This window comes from Crocuta crocuta, unplaced genomic scaffold (genome assembly GCF_008692635.1).
Source record: "Crocuta crocuta isolate KB4526 unplaced genomic scaffold, BGI_CrCroc_1.0 scaffold154, whole genome shotgun sequence".
NCBI lineage: Eukaryota > Metazoa > Chordata > Mammalia > Carnivora > Hyaenidae > Crocuta > Crocuta crocuta.
In genome coordinates this window covers 1,788,649-1,809,089 of record NW_027530545.1, presented here as the reverse complement: position 1 = coordinate 1,809,089, position 20,441 = coordinate 1,788,649, and the positions used below count along the sequence as shown (strand labels likewise).

The 20,441-nt window shown below is 35.0% G+C and overlaps 1 protein-coding gene and 1 long non-coding RNA gene across 3 annotated transcripts in view; one reads left to right on the top strand and one right to left on the bottom strand.

Moving 5' to 3' along the window:
• GALNT13 (polypeptide N-acetylgalactosaminyltransferase 13) overlaps positions 1 to 20,441 on the top strand; it is a 528,727-nt gene that overhangs the window by 472,428 nt on the left and 35,858 nt on the right. For both annotated transcript variants that reach the window (XM_077767826.1, XM_077767828.1), the window contains exons 10-11: positions 4,840 to 4,979; positions 17,133 to 17,231. In XM_077767826.1, coding sequence (XP_077623952.1) covers positions 4,840 to 4,979; positions 17,133 to 17,231 — 239 coding nt within the window. The remainder of the gene's footprint in view (positions 1 to 4,839; positions 4,980 to 17,132; positions 17,232 to 20,441) is intronic.
• Positions 1 to 20,441, bottom strand: part of LOC144234483 (uncharacterized) — a 79,713-nt gene that overhangs the window by 26,705 nt on the left and 32,567 nt on the right. The window lies entirely within an intron of this gene.

Below are 20,441 nucleotides of genomic sequence, written 5' to 3'. Positions count from 1 at the left end.
CAAGAATCCCTGGTGATATACCTTTAGTTTATGTACCCAGTTGGAGCCGGAAAGATGAGAAGGGCAGTGTGGTTATCAACTCACACAAACTGAAAGTGGGAGAAGGATGATTGCTCAAAGAGAATTTGAATGCTCTTATCAGAAGGCAGAATGGATATCAGGCATGCAGAAACCAGAGGTAACTATTATAATATATAAAATGTACTTAGCAATTATATACCAATAATGTATACTGTACTATGTACGGTGCCTCTTTCAAATATTATATAGTATTCACAACATCCTATAAGACATTATCAGATAGGATACCCTGGGCTTCAAGTGATTAATTTATCAAAAATTTTTATTGGGGAGTCAATAAGAGAATTAATCTATAATGTCAAGTAGTTATAAGTACCCTGTAGAATGATTAAGCAGAATAGAGGGATGATAGAGCAATGATGCAGGATGATGGGAGGGAGGGATCAATTTAGGGAGGAAGGTCAAAATGAATCTGAGGAAGTGAAATCTTAGCAGACACTTCAGTGTAGTAAAGGACAACTTGTGGAAGTTCCTGGTTAATACCATACCAGACAGGAAAAAAGACAAGTAAAGCTGTCAATTGGGAATGAACTTGGCATGTGTGAAGAAAAGAATAAAACAAAAAGGCCAGTGTGGCTACAGTGAAGTGAATACAGATGATTAGGTCATAGAGATAATCAAGATTCATTTTATGAAAGATCTTAGCAATGGCTGGAATATTGTCAATTATTCTTAGCACAATGAAAAAAACCATTGGAAGCTTTGGAGCAGGGTAGTGACATGACTTTATATTTCAAATATATTGTGCAGGGAGTTGGCAATAGTGAATAAAGGATAGATGGAGAAATGCAAGATGTCACCTGTTTCAATGCTAGTTCAGGTAAGAGATGACAGATTATTGCAACCAGGATGGCAAAAGGGAGTTTTGAGTGGCTGAAGACATATTGTGAGTGTAGAACAAACAGGAATTGCTAATGAACTGAGTGTGTGTGTGTGAGTTAGAGATAATTACTCTTATGTCTTTGCCCTGAGAAAATGGCTGGACATTTGTGGTAATTGTTGAAATGGAGAACACTGGAGATGAATGAAGTTGGAAAATCAAGAGGACTATTTTGGACATGACAAATTTGGGATGCCTATTTAGATCCCGGTGAAATTGTTGGGTAAATAATTGGATAAAGTACTTTGGAGAGGTTTGGGTTGCAGATAAGAGTTTGGGAAACAAGTGGAGAATGACGAAAGCAGATAGAGGGATAGAACAATGACCCCAGATGATGGGAGAGAGGGATCAATTCAAGCCATGGAACTGAATAATTCAGGCTCTACTTCACAGTCTTTCATTGACACAGGCTAATAAAGGCCTCACCATCTTGTAGCCATACCCACTGTGGTACAAGGCCTCCTCAGCTCCTATAGTAGAGGAAAATAAAAGAGCTGGAGGGTGTCATACCTGGTCTTCTGTCTTTAGGACAAGAAGTGACATTTGTCCCTTTCCCCTATTGTTTATTCCCCAGGACTAGTCAATGTCCTTGCCTAATAACTGCAAGGACTGGAAATGTGGAAAAATATGTGAATTTTGGGTGACCACTGCTGTGTTTCATATAATATCTCACTTTTTTAAAGGGCTTAATGAATAATTTTTAGTTTTAGTTTTATTTCCAGTATGGTTAACATACCGTGTTATATTGGTTTCAGGTGTATAAACAGTGATTCAACAATTCCAGACCTCACCCAGTATTCATCATGACCAATGTAGTTCTTAATCCCTATCACCTATTTCATCCACTCCCCATTAATCTCCCTTCTGGTAACCATAGGGTTTGTTCTCTATAGTTAAGAGTCTTTTTCTTGGTTTCTCTCTCTCTCTCTTTTTTCCTTTGCTCATTTGGTTTGTTTCTTAAATTCCACATATGAGTGAAATCATATGGTATTTGTTTTTCTCTGACTGATTTATTTTGCCTAGCATTATACTCTCTAGCTCTATCCAGGTCACTGCAAATGGCAGGATTTCATTCTTTTCTGTGGCTGAATTATATATATATATATGCATATATATATATACACACACACACACACACACACATATATATGTGTGTGTGTGTAATTGTGATATATAGATCACATCTTCTTTATTCATCTATCAATGGACACTTGTCTGCTTTCCTAATTTGGCTATTGTAAATAATGCTGCTATAAACAAAGAGGTGCATCTATCCCTTTGAATTAGTATTTTCATATTCTTTTGGTGAATACCCAGTAGTGTGATTAGCAGATTGTAAGGTATTTCTTTTTTTTTTTTAACTTTTTAAGGAAACTCCATACTGTTTTCCACACTGGCTCCATCAGTTTTCACTCCCATCAATACTGCAAGAGGGTTCCTTTTTCTCCCCATCCTTGTCAACAGTTTTGTTTGTGTTTTTGACAGTTGTGATAGCTCATTATAATTTTGATTTGGATTTCTCTGATGGTAAATGATGATAAGCATCCCTTTTCATCTGTCTGTTGGCCATCTGCAGGTCTTCAGAGAAATGCCTGTTCATATCTTTTTCATGTTTTTTAATTGGATTGGTTTTTTTTGGCTATTGAGTTGCATAGGTTCTTTATGTATTTTGGATACTAACTCTTATAATTTCTGGTTTCTTTGTGGGTAAAAACAGAGGGGGAAAAAAGTTATCCTCAGCAAAATATTAATATAATCCCATAGTATTTTTGTGCATTTCTAACAGTAATTTAAAGTTATCATCTAGGACTAAGACAAAACCTATGTTGTAGTGGCAATGCCAACGGGTGGTTTAGAGGTGGTAATGTGAGAAGGTTTTAGCTTCTCCTAAGAGTATCTGTCAGTATCCAACAACCAAATCTTTGCCAAATCTGATGTAGGCAATTAACATTTCTCTTATCTAATGTAAAACATATGTAACTGAATCTTCAAACTCCTTTTTAATCAGAATACTGCTCATAAAACCCTTCTAGGAAAGGAGTGCCTGGGTGGCTCAGTTGGTTAAGTATCCAACTTTGTCTCAGGTCATGATCTCATGGTCCGTGGGTTCAAACCCCTGTGGGCTCTGTGCTGACAGCCCAAAGCCTTGAGCCTGCTCTTGATTCTCTGTCTCCCTCTCTTTCTGCTCTCCCCCACTCACTCTCTGTCTCTGTCTCTCTCAAAATAAATTAACATTAAGAAAAAAATTTTAAAGCCTCCTAGAAAAAAATTCTGGAGCCAGGACTATTACATTTTAATATGATGGAAAAGGAAGGATACTGATAGATAAACTACCTTAATTAAATTTACCCACTTCAAAAATGAAACAGAACAGTAAAACTGATGGTTGAATTAAGTCCTCTGAAGCTATAGTGCTCCCTTTCTTTTTTTGGGTCCAATGGCATCTCTTTATATGATTTTCAAGACTGTTTATTAGATCATTGCACTTGATGTAGCACTTAACACAAAGAGAATTCTTGTAGTGATCTATTTTGTAAATGTTTTCCAGCCTCTCTCTTTGAAGGTTACTCTCCAGATTGGAAGTTCTGAATAGAATTATTTTGAAAGCAAATATTTATGTATTTAAAAAGCCCAAAGACCTTGTTGTTTTCCATCCAAACACCAGCTAGAAAAATCAATATTGTCTTTTAAAAGGAAATGGTTTGGCTGCTTAAGCATCATCAGAATGCTTTCTAACAATACTAAGGCATTTAATTATGGAAAAACAGAAATTCTGAAGAATTTTTGAAGAACAATGGGGACGGGGGGGAAACTAACAGGTGATGAGCTTCAAGAGTGTTGCCTCTTGAATACGGTGACTCAAATAATCACAATAGTTACAAACATTTGGATGATCTAAAATATTATTTTATAGAAGGATTGTTAGATTTTTGCTGCTTAATGGGGACAGTATATACTAAGTACTGGGCCGTGTTTGTGCAAGCGTTTGTGCCCAAATCTGGGTGCTTATTCGTCTTCAAGAAACAGGTTAAACAGAATCCTTTTCAAAATAAGAAATGTAATCTTCTCATCATTATTTATTTCAGTCAAATCATTTTTAATATTGATAGTAATGAGCAAATAATACCACTGTGATTTCTTTTTATGTAAAATTAGCATTGTTTTTAATTATCAATTAGAAAGCATTTTTTATGATTAATGGAAATATTCATCTTAATTTCACATTGTGCTGTTACATGAAGTGAAATTAAGCATTTTTAATGTACATATGTGAGTATAAGCTATTTGTTTCTGTTAGCCTCTTATCTATTTACTAACTTATCTAAGAATTTGATCTGGCTTACATTAATTAATTAAATAATACAGAAAAAAATCAGGTCTCTGACAGACCTAAAGTTCAAGGAAAGAGAAAGGGAGCACACAGAAGTGTTTATTGTGAGGATCATATCTATATAACTACCATGAAATCTATGGTGGTAAGTAAAAGATCTTATGAAAATATGAGGTTTGGCATTTTTAATAAAGAGAAGCAGCTACATTATCACACAGCTCAGTTAAGCTTTGATTATGAGATGTTAAATTAATATCAATTTACACTTATTTGATTAATTATTCAGTCTAAGAAGTGTAAGTACTTGGTAATAAATATTTGCATTTGAAAAGTCATAACCAAAGGAAAATCTGTTTTTGAGATCTATTTCATGTACTAATTGGTTGCTAGTAAGAAAATCAGTGTAGTAGCAGCTGCAAATGCAATTGAATTTGATGGAATTATAATTATAGAGGGGAAAAACACTGATAGCAAAGTAAACAGAGTGGAACAGTACTAAAACAAAAATAGAGCAAACTGATTTGTGTGTTTCTCTGAAAAATTCCAGGTGTTGTCAAAGTGGATTATGGAGATGTGTCAGTCAGAAAAACACTGAGAGAAAATCTGAAGTGTAAGCCCTTTTCTTGGTACCTTGAAAACATCTATCCGGACTCCCAGATCCCAAGACGCTATTACTCACTTGGTGAGGTATGAATTATTTATTCTGGTTAAGTTATAAATATATTTTGCAAATAGAGCAATTTCTAAGGAACTCAATTTTTTTTATGTTATGAATAAAATGGTTTAAGGGTTTTTAAATAGGTCTATTTTAAGTAACCTCTCAAGTCACTTATAGTCTCAAGGACCATAAGGTCTTTATCACTGGGATTTGCAAAAGTAAGTGATAGTTTAAATAGTATTTTCTTGTTTATTTACCAACAGGTCAGAAACTTTTTGGTCATATGGACCTTATGCTCTTATAATTTCTTGGGAACCCTAAGAGCGTTGGTTTAAGTGGGATAAAATTATCAATATTTCATGTATTGAAACTAAACCTGACTTTAAAACCTATTTATTAATTCATTAAAAATAATGTTTCTGGGAACATCTGGGTAGCTTAGTTGGTTAAGTGTCTGACTCTTGATCTTAAGGTCATAAGTTCAAGCTTTACATTGGACTCCATGCTGGGCATGGGGCCTACCTAAAAAAACCAATGATGATATTATCCATTACATGTTAATATAAGTAATATGTTTAAAAAGTAAATATATTTTCTGAGGCAAAATCAAACGGTAGATAAACATCAGTTATATTTTTGTAAATTTCATTACTGTCTGGCCTAATAGAAGTTAACTGGACTCGTCGATTTTGGTACTCAGTACTGTAATATCACACATCATGTAGCCTCTAAGAAACTCCTTGTACATCAGTGAGGAGTAATATCTGAGTGTTATTTAAATCATGTTGACTGTGTAGACCCACTGAAAACCATGGATCCTTTTACCATTGTTTTCTAAAATATTATCTTTAGAAATACACAGTTGGCTTCATTATGACTATAAAGCATATTATATATTCACTTGCTCAAACTAAGAACCATACTTTTATGAATTGTATGTTCCATGTTTTTAATTTCTCACTGAATAGGGATTAGATTTGAGAATCAAAACTAATTTAATACTGGTTATAATTAAAGAATTTTGAGACCAATGGTACAATGCACTTAGAAGATAATTATTAAGTTTGTCCTTAGATTGAGCTTGCCATTTTCTGGGATCATAATAGAATATCTGAAATGTGTAGGATATAATCTAACAGTTTTTTGGTTCATTTGCTGAAAATAGAAATCTATAACTTTAATCCATAAATGTAATTTATTTATGATTAAGTAGAAAATGATTGAAGAAAAAAATACTGAAACTGAATGGATCTCTGGCTGAATTGTTTTTTAAAGGCTGTTTTTCTGTGTCACATCCTGGCACTGTCTGTCAGCCATGTAAATATCTCCTTATAGAAACGTTCAGTTTATGTTTATTTAACCTTAAAATGAATGATGTAGTACAAAGATTCATGTGTAGTAACAGTGAATGTATGACTTTCTAAGTGTGAGTCTAGTTAATAGTCCTGTGCCTCAGGGTTTTTTTTTTTTTTTTTAATTTTTTTTGGCTTTTATGGGGGGGAGGGGGTTGGTGCCATTGTTTTCAAATATGTAATATTTCCATGTAAGTACTAATGTTGATTTATATTTATTACATAAAGTATGAGTGATTTTTAAACCAGAACACTGTTTGCATGCTAGTTATTATGATCTAATGTTACTGAAGATCCCCAGTGTCTAATACTTTCATTTCTTTACTGAAAAGTTTAACAGTTGTAAACCTGACTGTACCCTAAGGAGAAGGGCATGTTTCTGTTCTTGTAGTAGAGCATTTCTCTGGTTGCAGTCAGTGGACCCAGCTAATGAGTAAACATTACTTTTTCTAAAACAAGGTATAACCAGGGCATATAACAAAACAGATTTGAGTAAGGCACACTTTTTTGGAAGATTTCTGTGGCCACCAGAGTGACTCCTGAGAAAAAGCTCTAAAACAGAACCTAGATATTTACTTCTGTGTTAAAAATCCAACTTTATGGGGCGCCTGGGTGGCGTCCCACTTAGGCTCAGGTCATGATCTCACAGTTCCAAGGATTGGTCCCCATGTCGGGCTCTGTGCTGACAGCTCAGAGTCTGGAGCCTGCTTCAAGTTCTGTGTCTCCCACTCTCTCTGTCCCTTCCCCACTCATTCTCTCTCCCCCTCTCAAAAATAAACAAACATTAAAAAGAATTCTTTTTAAATCCAATCTTATGGTTTCCTGTGCTACATCCAGGAAACCTAATTAACTGACTTGCTAAAAAACTAAAAATATAGTATGGGTAAATTCCTTTGTACAACCTACTGATTTTGAATTAGCTGTGTTCTGTGATGAGTCAGGTGGCTATATTTTAATGTACAGAAAAGGGTTGAAAGAGAGAGATTGCACCTTTCTGGGTTTTTGAAACATATCCAAAAAAGGCAGCATGTTGTATTGAAAAAATCCCAGGCCTTTGAGGCAAGCAACGGAAGGTTTAGATTCTGACCTCATAGCTTACAACTCAAATGGCACTAGGTATCCTCTCTGCTGTCAGCAGTGTGAAGGTAATTATAAAGGGCTATAGTGATATCTGAAGATATAAAGCATCTAGCATAATGCCTGGCAAGAAGTAGTAGCAGCATCAGTAGTAATAGGTATTGTAATTATTATAGCTACCATTTAGTGCTTTCTCATTTAGTCAAACACTATGCTACATGCTTTTTAACAATTCCATTATTTAAAAATCTCAACTCCATGACCTGGGTTTTATTATTATCCCAATTTAAAATGGAAACTGATATATAGAAAGTTTATGTGACTTGTCTATAGTTCATTGAACTGCCTATTAAAGTCAGGATTCAAATACATGGTAGTCTGACATTGACATTAAAGCTCAGTTTTTCTTACAACTAGAAAGACAAAATAGCTTGTATTATTACAGTTTATTCAAAATGCTTTCATTAAATAAGAGATATAGTTGTATTCTATATGTTACATGCTAAGAATGCAAAGTGAAATAAGTGAAGCCCTTTACTTTTTTTTTTTAATGTTTTTTATTTATTTCTGAGAGAGAGAGAGAAACAGAGACAGTGTGAGCAGGGGAGGGTCAGAGAGAGGGAGATACAGAATCGGAAACAGGCTCCAGGCTCTGAGCTGTCAGCACAGAGCCCGATGTGGGGCTAGAACCCACGAACCGTGAGATCATGACTTGAGCCGAAGTCAGGCGCCCAACTGACTGAGCCACCCAGGCGCCCCTGAAGCCCTTTACTCTTAAGCCATTCTACTGAAATGGAGGCAGAAGAGGTGGAAAGAAAAAAAAATAGTTATGAAATTCAGAGAAATAAAAGATGCCCTATATGAGGTATAAAGGCATGCTATGAAGTGCTACTTCAACCCCCCCCCCCAAAATTCAAAAATCTATGAGAGGTACTGTTTTAAACTTAGTGGGATATTAATGTGCTGTAGTTTTCCACTTTAAAACAAGCCTTAAAGAGATGCAATCCAGCATCTGTTGCCATGGAAACAGAAGGACAATTTTACCAAGAAGTACTCCCCAGTTTGATTTTGCATAGTCATGTATACATAATTTAAGACGGACATTTTGATAATGAGTTTGGAATGAACTGTTAATGGACAACAGACATTTACTTAAAGCTTTTTCTTTCTTACCGCCAGCCATTAACCATTTTTGGAAGAAAGTAAAAAGCTATCTTTCTTTATATATGAAGGTATTTTTTTTCCAAGTAGTTGGGGCCTCAGAATGATATCCAAGTTACTCATCAAGACAAATGACTTCTTTGTAATATGTCTATTTCTTCTAGGTACTCATCACTTAAAATAAAATTGGTGGCATTTAAGAATTTAAAATTTTTTTACATTTCAATGTTGTTCAAAGCCTGTTATTTAATATTGCAGTATACTGGTGAATATAAACTCTTCCCTGTCAATTCTTTATAACTTTCTTAGCTGTTTTAGAAGATGCAAATGTGTTATTCAATTTCTCATTATCCTGTATCAGCAACAAAATAATCATTAGGAAAATTATTGTTATCAGTGTCTTAATTTCTTATGTTTGGATTTTACTCAGGTAATTGAAATATTACTTTACCCAGTCCATGAATTACATGCAATTCCCAATGGGAAGTTAAAAGCTATGCAATTGCTTTGAACTAAAACCTTTAAGTAGCTTAATGAAGCATGTGCCTTTTAGGCTCAGTAAGCATATTATAATGGAATAAGGAAGTCAAGGTCTTCATAGCATTAAATTCTTTCTTAACTAGCCCTTTAGCTTATGGAGATTTAGAATGTCAATTTCTGATCTTGTAAATATAAAGGCGAATTTCAATACTATAGGACTGAAAAATAGGATTTTAAAGTCGTACACCTCATCTCAAGTTTTTGGGCCAATGACAGGCCAGCATTTTGAGAAAAAAAAATGTATTGTGAATTATATAGAACACTGGAGTATCGGGGGTAACAGGGAGAAGAGATTTCTGTAGCCTAGTGACTTAACTCTTGGGGCTCATAATTTACATTTGCATGTTGCTTCACAGATGTTTAGACATGTTTGGATTGCCTTCCTGACCTCACAACTTCTTTTTCCTTTCATATCCTTTAACCATAGCAGCTTTGGTTAAGGGTGCTATTGCATACTGGTACCATATTCTATAAATATTGTTAAAAAGGAAATTTGTGTAACTATCAATAGACAACGTGAAGCTGCTAGGCTGCAGGGATTCAGGGTATAATCAGTGACTGCTTAACTCAGAGGCTAAAATGCTTAATCAGATCTATTTATAGAATCACGGTCTTCTGACTTTCCAATGGGAAGCCTCACTGTAGATAACTTATACATTCTCTCTGGCCACTATTATATTTCTAAAACTCTTTGAGATCCAGTAGCTAATTTTCAACCCAGGGTAACTGAACATGCCTATATACAGATGAAAGTAAATGTTACTCTTCATCTGGTGTTAATTTTAAAGACTGTTGGGTTGTGTCACCCACCTGTGAACAAAGTGAATGAAAAAACATTTTTTACTTCACATTGCTGATAGACTAGAACTAATTCTAACTGCATTACTTAGAAATTGGCACAAACTGTATTCCAATTAGGCATTTACTGCATTCTCTCAGTATTCTTGGTATGCTTTTGTTATCCACCAAAATAAATAGAATTCAATTTTCTATGTTCTTTGTGTGTGTGTGTGTGTCTGTGTGGACAAGGATTAATATATCATGTACTCAGAATTTTAAAATTGGGACATTTTAAACCCAGGTCTACATAAGCAGTCAGCTTGGATTTGTTAAATATATAGATTTTTGCACTCATCCTTCTGATTTATGCACAATTTGGTAAAGAGAAAATCTACTTAAATGCATATTCACTGCAGCAATTATAATATGGAAACATTAACATTAAACTGGAATTCACTGCAAATGTGCCTATTTTCTTCTTTACAAGTAAAGACAAACCAAACGAGGTTGACATATGTAAAATAATGATAATGAGTAACATAATGTGCAATTGAAGGATAAGCATGTGTTAGAGTAATTAAAGCAAAAAGCTAGTTTAAGTTTAGATTATTATCTTTAGAATGGATTTTACATATTAGTTTCAAAATGCAAAGGTATGAGAAAGGGGGGAGTATATATGCCTCTTTTCTAGAATTAAGAGCTCTCATTGTTGCTTGCTGTCACAATCCAGCAGAGGGAGCAAAAGCTAATGAACAAACTATGTGAGTGCTAAGAACATTACCAAGGCTGCTGCTGAGTAGAAACATTTAGAAAAAGGCTTGCTGATTTCAAACATAAAAACACAAGTGGGAAAAATACTCCCAATTTTATGTCATTAAAAATTGTTTTCAAGCAATAAAAGATGATGTGTAAACAAAGGAATCTCAAAGCAGACAACAATTAAAGTTAAAACTATGTTGGCCCTATGCCACATAGTCAAAGCTATCCCATACCATGAAGAATGAGTCAAAAGAATTTTCCAGATCTGAGAAGTACCAGCCTGCTCTACTTATGTGGATACAGTTCATAAAACAGAATCTGTAAGGAATTTCTAACGAATGATCATCAGTGGTTGGCTGCCTATTTTTTTCTCAGAATTAATGGCATTACCAAGTAATTGGAGTGGTCAGGTAATATGGTACCAGGGATGAGATCAGAGGTCTTTCCTCAAATTGACTGTTTTGCTTAAACAGCATTCTTTGAGGCCCCAGGCTGTTCTTAGAAAGGTTCTGATTTAAAATTCACACAAGTTCATCCTAAATCACATCGTCTTTTGCATCTCAAAAGATTAAGGCACAAAGATTGAACTTGCCTGTATGCCAATACCTTATCATTTGCAGTAAGATTTGCTTGATGAGGATTGTCAGTACATGCTGATGATCATTTTTATATTTTTAAGAAAATATAGCAGATTCATAGTGTTGGGTTCACTGACTTGATAATAATCTGATGTACTAACTAACAAACTAACCTGCCTTCTGAGAGTGCATGGATTTTTTTTAAATCTGGGTTTTATAGGCATAATGACATAAAAGTTTTGATATTGTCTCTATCCAGATGATGTCTCTCTCTTGATTTTTTAAGTTGGCTATCAATACCCTGGTTCCTGACATTCTGTTTTCTATCCTATTTATGCCTAATGTCATCCTGGCCATAACTAGAAATTATTTACATGACCTCAGCCCAACAGTGCGGCATCTAATATTCATGACTTGGTCCCCTAGGTCTGATCCTAGCCTGCCTTCATGTGTCTTGTTCCATGTGTCTTCACCATTGTCTGAATGACCTCTTGTAACCTTTACCTCTGGTTAGCTAGAACCCAATCTTTCCTCGCTCCTTCCTCTCCTCTCCTTTCTGATAAATACTGCTTGCCCATTTGGATGTCAGGATTGGGCAATACCCAATTTTGTTATAATAGCTTTCAATTCCTTATTTGGGCAAATTATTTAACTTCATTGTATCTTAATATTTTCATTTATGAAATGGGGGTAGTAGGTTGGTTGTAAATATTAAATTACCTGTTACATGTAAGTGCTTGGAACAGCTCATAGCACATACAATTATAATGACTGCTAATTATTATTATTGTAGGTGGTGGTGGTAGTCACCCCATCTCATCTCATTCTGACAGCTGTCCTAAACTGCTGACTCCTCCTATCTGTTTCTAGTCCAGATCTCAGATCTAGCCAACTTCATCAGATTTGACGTGAGTTTCTATTTTGTATCTTAGTAGCACCTGCTGTATCCCAAGGAACAGGTAATATTACATGTCCAGAAACTACCAAATCATTTTGTGGAGTAGTTAGAAAGCACTAGCTTCTTTTCATGAAGTCCCCCAAATCAGTCTATTTTAGAAATCCAAAAATAAACAGTGGTAGCAGTGACACAGTGTTTGAATCTCATTGAATTCTCCCATTAAAACACAGCATCCAGGATAACAAGACAAAACTATGATAGAAAACACTGACCACCAAATTAGGTGGCAGGTAGTCTCACAAATTCCAAAATATAAGTTGTCAATTTCATGACCATGTGAAACTCCAATCTTTGCAAGAGGATGCAAAGAAAGCAATGGGATGTCTGATGGAAATGAGACCCATATAACCCCCAAAGTGCCAACAGATACTCATTTGAAATTGCCTCAGGCCAATTTGACAATAATAGCTGAAACTGGGAGAGGTGTTTTCATACAATCCAATTTGTAAGTCAGTGAAAAGTCTCATTTCTAATGTCTGAAAGGCTTACACACTATGAGAGTTGTGAATTTTAAAACTCACTAGCTGAAGTTCCTTCTTAGGAGAAACTTCAAGGAATAAAGCCCAATTGAGGAGGAAGAGACAATGAGGATAAAGGAAATGGAAAATCCAGATGAAAATAGAAGAGAGGAACAGAACCAGGAGATCTCAAAAAACAGAAGTCTACTTTTTCAGGAAAGTACAGGAACGGGAAAGTCAGACTTGTAAAGTTAGTTAGAAGTGGTCTTCTGTACAAACATTCCCTGTCCCGACAGCTGGAAACATCTGCCCTTCAACTTTACCACTGAGTACTGAAGGAATCAACTTTACTATAAACCCCACCTTTTCTTTCCACCAACACCCAGAGTTTTCAAAACGACTCACAAAACAGGCCTCCAGCTAGCAAGTACTCCACTGTGTTCTCTTGATGTAAGGGGTTTCAACCCTGAATATACACTCACCTTAATTGCAGAGTTTTAAGCTGTCTCCTGGTCCTATTCCAGACCATTTGGATCAGAATCTATGAAGGTGAGGCCAAGCAGAAGCATATTATAAAAGCTTTCCTGATGGGAACCACCGAAAAAGAAATTAGTTTGGAAAGGAAAACTAATTATAACAGTAATGTAACCATTTAACATCAAAACCCTGCATACCTCCCTCCAAAATGGTAATTGCTAAACTCTGCTGCACATTAGAATTACCTGGGGAGATTTAAAAGCCCCTGATGGCCAAGTTACCTCCTCTACCAACTACATGGGAATGTGCAGACTTGGGAACCAGGCAACAGACGAGTTTGAAGATGCCAGGTGATTCCCAAAAGTTGAAAAGAAAGAAATGATCTTCTGATCAAAGCCTCTCTCTTAAAAGGTCAGGACAATTGGATTCATGCAACAATAAGACCAGCAAGAATGATGAGAAGAGGATGGCCACAGTAAGAATAAAGATAACAAGGAGGGGAAGCAAAAGATAAGGAGGAGAAAGATCTGTCTACAAACAATGTATGGACATCAACACTTCATGCCCATAGACAGTAAAAGTGTAACCTAATATTTCAAAATGAACTAAAAGAAACTGTATGATAAAATAAAGAATGCTATAAATCAAATTTAGAAATACCTTTGAAATGAGGGCCTGAAATGTAGTAAAGAATTATAAAGCATGTATTCATTTAGAAATGAAGGCTAAACCTGAACAACACAGGTCAATAATCCCAGAAGCCCCCAATAATTCCAATTTTAATAGAAGGTGACATATAGAAGAAAGCAATAAGATCCGAAACGATAGGATTTCCTAGTGGGGAAAAATCAAAGCAATAAAACAAAATGAACATTACTACCTATAATTTAAGAAAATGTTTTTCTGAAAGTAAAATTCAAGCTTCATGTTGAAAAGGAATGCTATATATCTGGAAGAGTGATCCAGAATGAATGATGTTAAGATGCATTGTGGTAAATCTATTGAACCTTAAAGAAAAGAAAGGTCAGTTTGGCAGTCAGGCAAATAGACATTTGTGAAAAAGAATAAGGCAAAGAAAACCAAATTATCATCAGACTTTTCAAAAGCAACTATTTACACTGGAAGTAAATAGCATAACATTTTAAAGATACTGGAGGAAATAGATTGTGAGCCAAGGATTTCAGATATACCAAATTGATTTTCAAATATAAAGGCCACAGATATGTTTATTAACATGCAAGAACTCAGAATATTGTTCCCAGTTAAGAGAAACATCATTTGTCCATTCGCTCAAGCAAAACCTTGGAATGCTTCTTGATGTCTTTCCCCCCCATAGCTCATATCCAGTTCAACTGCAAGTCTTACTTGGTTCTATCTTAAAAACATCCCCAGTTTGACCTGTCCACCTCTATTTCTATCCTATTTCAAAGAGCCACCATCTCTAGCCAGCGTAACCACAGGAGTCCCCTTATGTGTTTCTCTGCTTCTACTCCTTGCTCCGTCTAAGCTGTTCTCCTCACAGCAGCCACAGAAAACTATAAATAGGCCATATTCATGCTTAAAAACTTACTTCTTACATTATTTAGTTTTGAATACCTCTCTCCTCTGCCCATTGTTAACTGCACCCTGGCCACATTACTAGCTTGTTTCTTCACTCAGTTTTTCTCAGCTGCAGAGAGCATCTACTCGCTCCTCCCCCGATCCCACCCCCGATCTGGAATGCTCTTCCATACATGGAAATATGGCTGCTCTCTCAATATACGAAGGTATCTTTTCAAGTATCATTTTCTCAGAGTGGCCTTTCCTAGTCCCCTATCTAAAATAGTACTCCTTCCATTGCTTTCTCTACCCTTCCTACGTTCTTCATAGAAGTTCTTGATCTTCTGACATATGACAAATGCATTTGTGCATTACACTCTTCTCTAAAATATAAGCTCCGTGGTGGAAAGGACTGTGTTCACTTTGTTCACTTCAGTAGCCTCAGCACCTTCAATATGTTTACATGAAGTGTACATACTCTCAATATGTGTTGAATAAATGCATTCATAAGCGGGGTTACAGATGAAGCATATAGGTTTGTGAGCTATAGGTCAATAATAGGTTGTTACTGAGGACAAAATACTTTGGAAGCATTCTTAAGTTCTGTGCTTAGTTTGTCAAAAAGTAGGATAACATGCATTCTCATATGTCCCTTTAAAATGCTACTGTCAGAATATGCACAGGTCTGAATATGGCTTCAAATCTTGTGTTGTCCAGCAAAAAGACAAAATTTTATAAATGACTCAGCCTGTTGCCCCAATAATTATTAACCTGAACCATTCAAGTACCATGAATCTAGCAGAGGTCCTCTGAATCAGGCTGCATAGCCTACATGTAAAGTCAAATTAATCATTTTGTGAGCTACTTATTCCTGTAAGGGTTGTAGTATTATACCATTCCATACCTTTAGGATAATATACCATTTTATTATTTCTCAAAACGTCTGCCTTTTATGAAATGTTAACAAGAAAGTTTGATGTAAAGAATTTATGTGAAACCTAGGCCACCTGATAAACATCATCTATCAACTGTTATCTTTCTCAGTCTTGTCAAGCTACAGGTCATGAAGCCTTTAATCTTCACTTAGGGGCTCAGTATCCTTCAGTGCCTGAACCAGCCTATATCAGATTGAGAGTATATTTCAGCCCTACACCTACTAGTATGTAACTTGAACGTGATTTTGCTTCCTGAAGCTTATATCCTTTCTCTTTAATATTCATGGTGTGTTCTGTTCTTTCTAATGTGTTGCAGCTCAGGTTCTTGATGAAAGCATCTGTAATCCTATTCTAAATCTCAATGCATTGGAACAAGGGCTTGACACTTCTGCTTAGCTCTTTCAACTTTTGCCAAGTATGAATTCTAATCCCCACTATTCTCAATTGCTGGCTGGGGCCTTAAAGCAAATCATACCACTTTTCCCAATTCCGGAAGCCATTACTTGCCTTTTGCATTCTGCATCATACAAAAAAGTGATTCATATAAACCTAGTCAATCTTTTTTAGAAGTTTTTGATCTTATTCATTGCAATATGAAGAAATATGTAACTAAAGCATAGATGACTAATTAGAGGTATGCAAATAATTTATGAGTGAAAAGTAAGATATGCATGTTCTAATAAGAGAGACAAGAATTTTTCAGAAGCAGAGTGGACAAGTATAAATACATACTTGTAGTTAAGACTAAAGGAAAAATTTAAAATATTCCCATTCCATTTATTGGAAATGCCTTTTTAATTATTCATTTGTGTTTGATTTAGTTTTAGCATCTTTAAACTCAATGAATGGCTTTTGTAATTACATGTGTCTCAAATACGAATTGACATTATGTTAATTATGAAACTAATGCAGTATTTGAGTGTAAACCAAGAATCTTATGTTTGCACTTGGCAACTTAATCTTGTTTTTGAGAGATTTTTAATGTGAAATTACTAGTTAGTTTTATAATAGCTTTTCTTAGGCCAACTCTTTTCCATTAAGTTTGGCATTAGGAATGAAAAAAGATGAATGGATATGTTTTAGTTATAGAAATTAACAATAATTAATCTTTGTTAACATATGATGGAATATCTAGTAATAAAGCAATCTAAAAGACGTAAATTTGAATATTTAACCAATTTGTTTCAATTCCTTTGCATATGGTACTATAGGAGTTTGAGAATACACTATGGATTTTTGAGTGGAATCTGGCAACTGCCCTAATTTTAAAAGGACTTGAGGATGAATACTAAGTTGTAATATGTAGATATTTCCCTGTTCTCTGCTACTATGCTATAAACAAGGAGTGCCTCTTGATTAGATGCTAATGACAATGCCATTGCTGTTCAAGTTTACTTAAGTAGGAGTTTAGAAATTTATACAAAATTAAGAATAGACGTAGAAAAAGAAAAATATTTGTGTGTTCTTTCTGGAGAAACTTCCTTGCAAACATGTATCATCTTGTTATGAATATACAATTTGATAACACCAGGAAGATTTTCTGACATCTTTTTGTATGTTTCCTTTAGATAAGAAATGTTGAAACCAACCAATGTTTAGACAACATGGGCCGCAAGGAAAATGAAAAAGTGGGTATATTCAACTGTCATGGTATGGGAGGAAATCAGGTAAACTCTCCTTTTTTTTATCAGCTTCATCTCTGGGGGGAAATATTTCTGTGAAGTGATCACAGTAAACCATGACTCACATGCCAATAACAAAGCCTTAGGTTAGGAAATTAATAGGCATTCAAATCAAGAACGAATCTAAGTTATTACCCAAGTATCTTAAGAAAGCACTACAGAATTTAATAGGGCAACATTTTCAATGAGCCCAATTAATGAAGAGAGCCAAATGTTTTAGACGTATCTCATTTTACCATGTATGGCCAAATGAGGACCACGTTTTATTCTGTTATTAACTGAACAGTATAAAATAACTCCTCCACAACTAGGATATTTTCCCAATGGTGCTTATTCTAAATGTCTTTTGTAAATGTTTACCCATATCATGTTTTCTATGAATTTCTGTAAATTCATAGAAATTTACAGTTCAGTAAAATTTAAAAATGCATGAATAAGCACATCTGTTACATTTTTGTTTTGGGTGTCTGAAGATTTCCTTTGGACCAGGTAAAAATGTAGTGTTTAAACAAAATTGATGGTTGGGTAAAAGTCTAAGACAGCTTTTTTGTGTGTTACAGTCCAATTATTAGAGAGACCTGTCAGACTATAACACGGTTTCTTGTACTCTCTTTAGATGTCGGAAAGTGGCTCTGCAAGGTGGGCATCTGGAGGCTGCTTAGTTGCGAGTCTTCAGGTGGACTTGGAATTTGTAGGAATTTATAATAGAGTTTGAAATAGCTTATCCTCAGTAGACAAGCTGTCTACAATAGTCGAGGAGAAACACACCAGTGAGTTCTTTACTTAGTGCATTAGAGTGAAATTAGGAAGCAAAAGTTATACTGTCCAGAACATTATGGTTATATTGGTAATGCAGTTGAAAGTGTCAAGAATCTACAGAGAGAAATTAATAGCTCTGTTGAGTTTTGACACCATACTTGAAATAGGATCTGTATGGCTCAATGGAGAACATTAAAAATGGATTTTTCTTTTAAAAACCAAAAAATATTAAAATCCTAATTAGTGTCCAAAATTTCAGTGTAAGCAGGAAAATATTTAAGCCATAGTTTCTAGATTACAGCATGGAAAAGTAACTTTTTGAAACAAAATAATAGGAACAACAATATAGGCAGAACAATGGCAGAGCATTTAGAAATGGTCCAGCTTATATATTGATTCACAATGAATGTGAGAGGCCTCTACTACCAAAACCAATGGAATCCCAATGAATTCAGCTGGAAATGGCAAAAGTTTAACTTTTAGAGGACTAAAGGTGCAGTGTTTCATTTTTTCCCAAATGAAAGTAGTCAACTCTTAACATTTGTTTGGGTCCTCAGTGACTTTGTCAAGAAACCAAAAACTTTCTATCTTTCCATTCTTCAGTCCTTAAAGTTAACTTTTTATCATCAGCTGGTCACATGAGGGCTGCTGAAACTCCAGACATAATGTCCACATTCAAGGCAAGAAGAAATAGGGGTAGAGAAGGGCTGCAGAAACCATGACTGTCCTTTTATTAGGAGAAACAAGACTCCCTAAAGGTTTTACATACCTCCCTGTAAGTCTCTTTGGCTAGAGAAGTGTTACTTGAATACTTCTAGCACAAAAATCACTGAATATTTTACTACAGTTTCATGTAACTACTCCATGGAGTTCATTTACCATGGATACTGAATGGACATTTAGAAGTGTCTCCCATAATGTGTTTCAACAGCTTATGGAAAAAAGTCAGCTGGACATCTGGACCATGATGACCTATAGAATTCCAAAAAGCCACACTATTTATGACATCATTCTAATTCTAATGCAGATGAAAATGAGGAAGATAACCTAGATGAATTATCCTCTTAAGTTTAAGTTGCCATAGTTAGTATTAAAAAGGATAATTGGTCATAGATCTGTATGCGTCTAAATGACACAAAACATCTGGATCATAAATGTTAAAAATTACATTATTCCTTTATAAGTGTTCAAAAATGCAGAAAAAAGCTGTCCCACTCTACCATAATCTTCTTGTTGGCAGGGACTATGTCTTACTCCTCTCTCCATCTCCAGCCACTGGCTGAGTGCCTAGGATATGGCGGGTACCTAACAACTATTAGTCAAGTAAATAGATTTAAAAAATCATGGTCAAAACAATAGACTTATGCCATAGAATAGACATTGCCATAGAATGCTGGTATTGTCATAGTAACCAAAAGTATATAAAGACACCTATCCTAGGAGTTCATTAATAAAGTGAACAAATAGGGGTGCCTGGAAGGCTCAGTTGGGCGTCCAACTTCTGCTCAGGTCATGATCTCCCTCCTGGCTTGTGAGTTAGAGCCCCACATCAGGCTCTGTGCTGAACAGAACCTGGAGCCTGTTTCAGATTCTGGGTCTCCCAGTCTCTCTCAAAACTAAATTTAAAAAGTGAACAAATAATAACTAAAAAGCACATACTACATGCATTCTAATGTTTCTATATTATCAACTTAATGGCAAAATGGAAGTTAAAACCAATATATTTTCATCTAAATGAATTCATGTCTACAAATACACATAGAAAAAAGTCTATACAGTAGCCCTTTCTGTTATAACACGAACAATGGATACAACTAAATATTTACCTAGACAGGAATGTTTAAAGAAATTGTGGTGCATCCATAGTATAGAATGCTATACAGCCACTGGGGTAAGAGAGGTCTATATGTATTGTCATATAGAAAATTGAAAGAAATACGTATTATAACTTAGTTTGAATGATTTTATTTATGAAAAATATAGACACTATTCTCAATAAAATACCTATAATATCTATATAAATGTAATATAATCTGTTAGGAATGCATAGAAATCTATCTGGAATATAATTACCTCTGGCATTTATATATGAATGAATTGGAACAGGAAATTGCACTTTTTACCCATTTTTCTATATATCTGTATTATTTCCATAATTAAACAAATAAAGTGGAGAAAACTGAACTACTGAGTTCAAGAATATCAGTTTAGAGCATTGCTCTGACCTGGTTAATTGGGTCATTTATGGTACATTNGGATGAGCACTGAGTGTTATGTGGAAACTAATTTGACAATAAACTATTAAAAAAAAAAACTCATCAAACTAAAAAAAAAAATAGCTTTAGTATTTTATTTACAAAGTGAGTAAAAGATTTTTACTAACACTAGCTTGGCATATACTAGACACTCAGTACATATATTGGTCTATTGCCATTA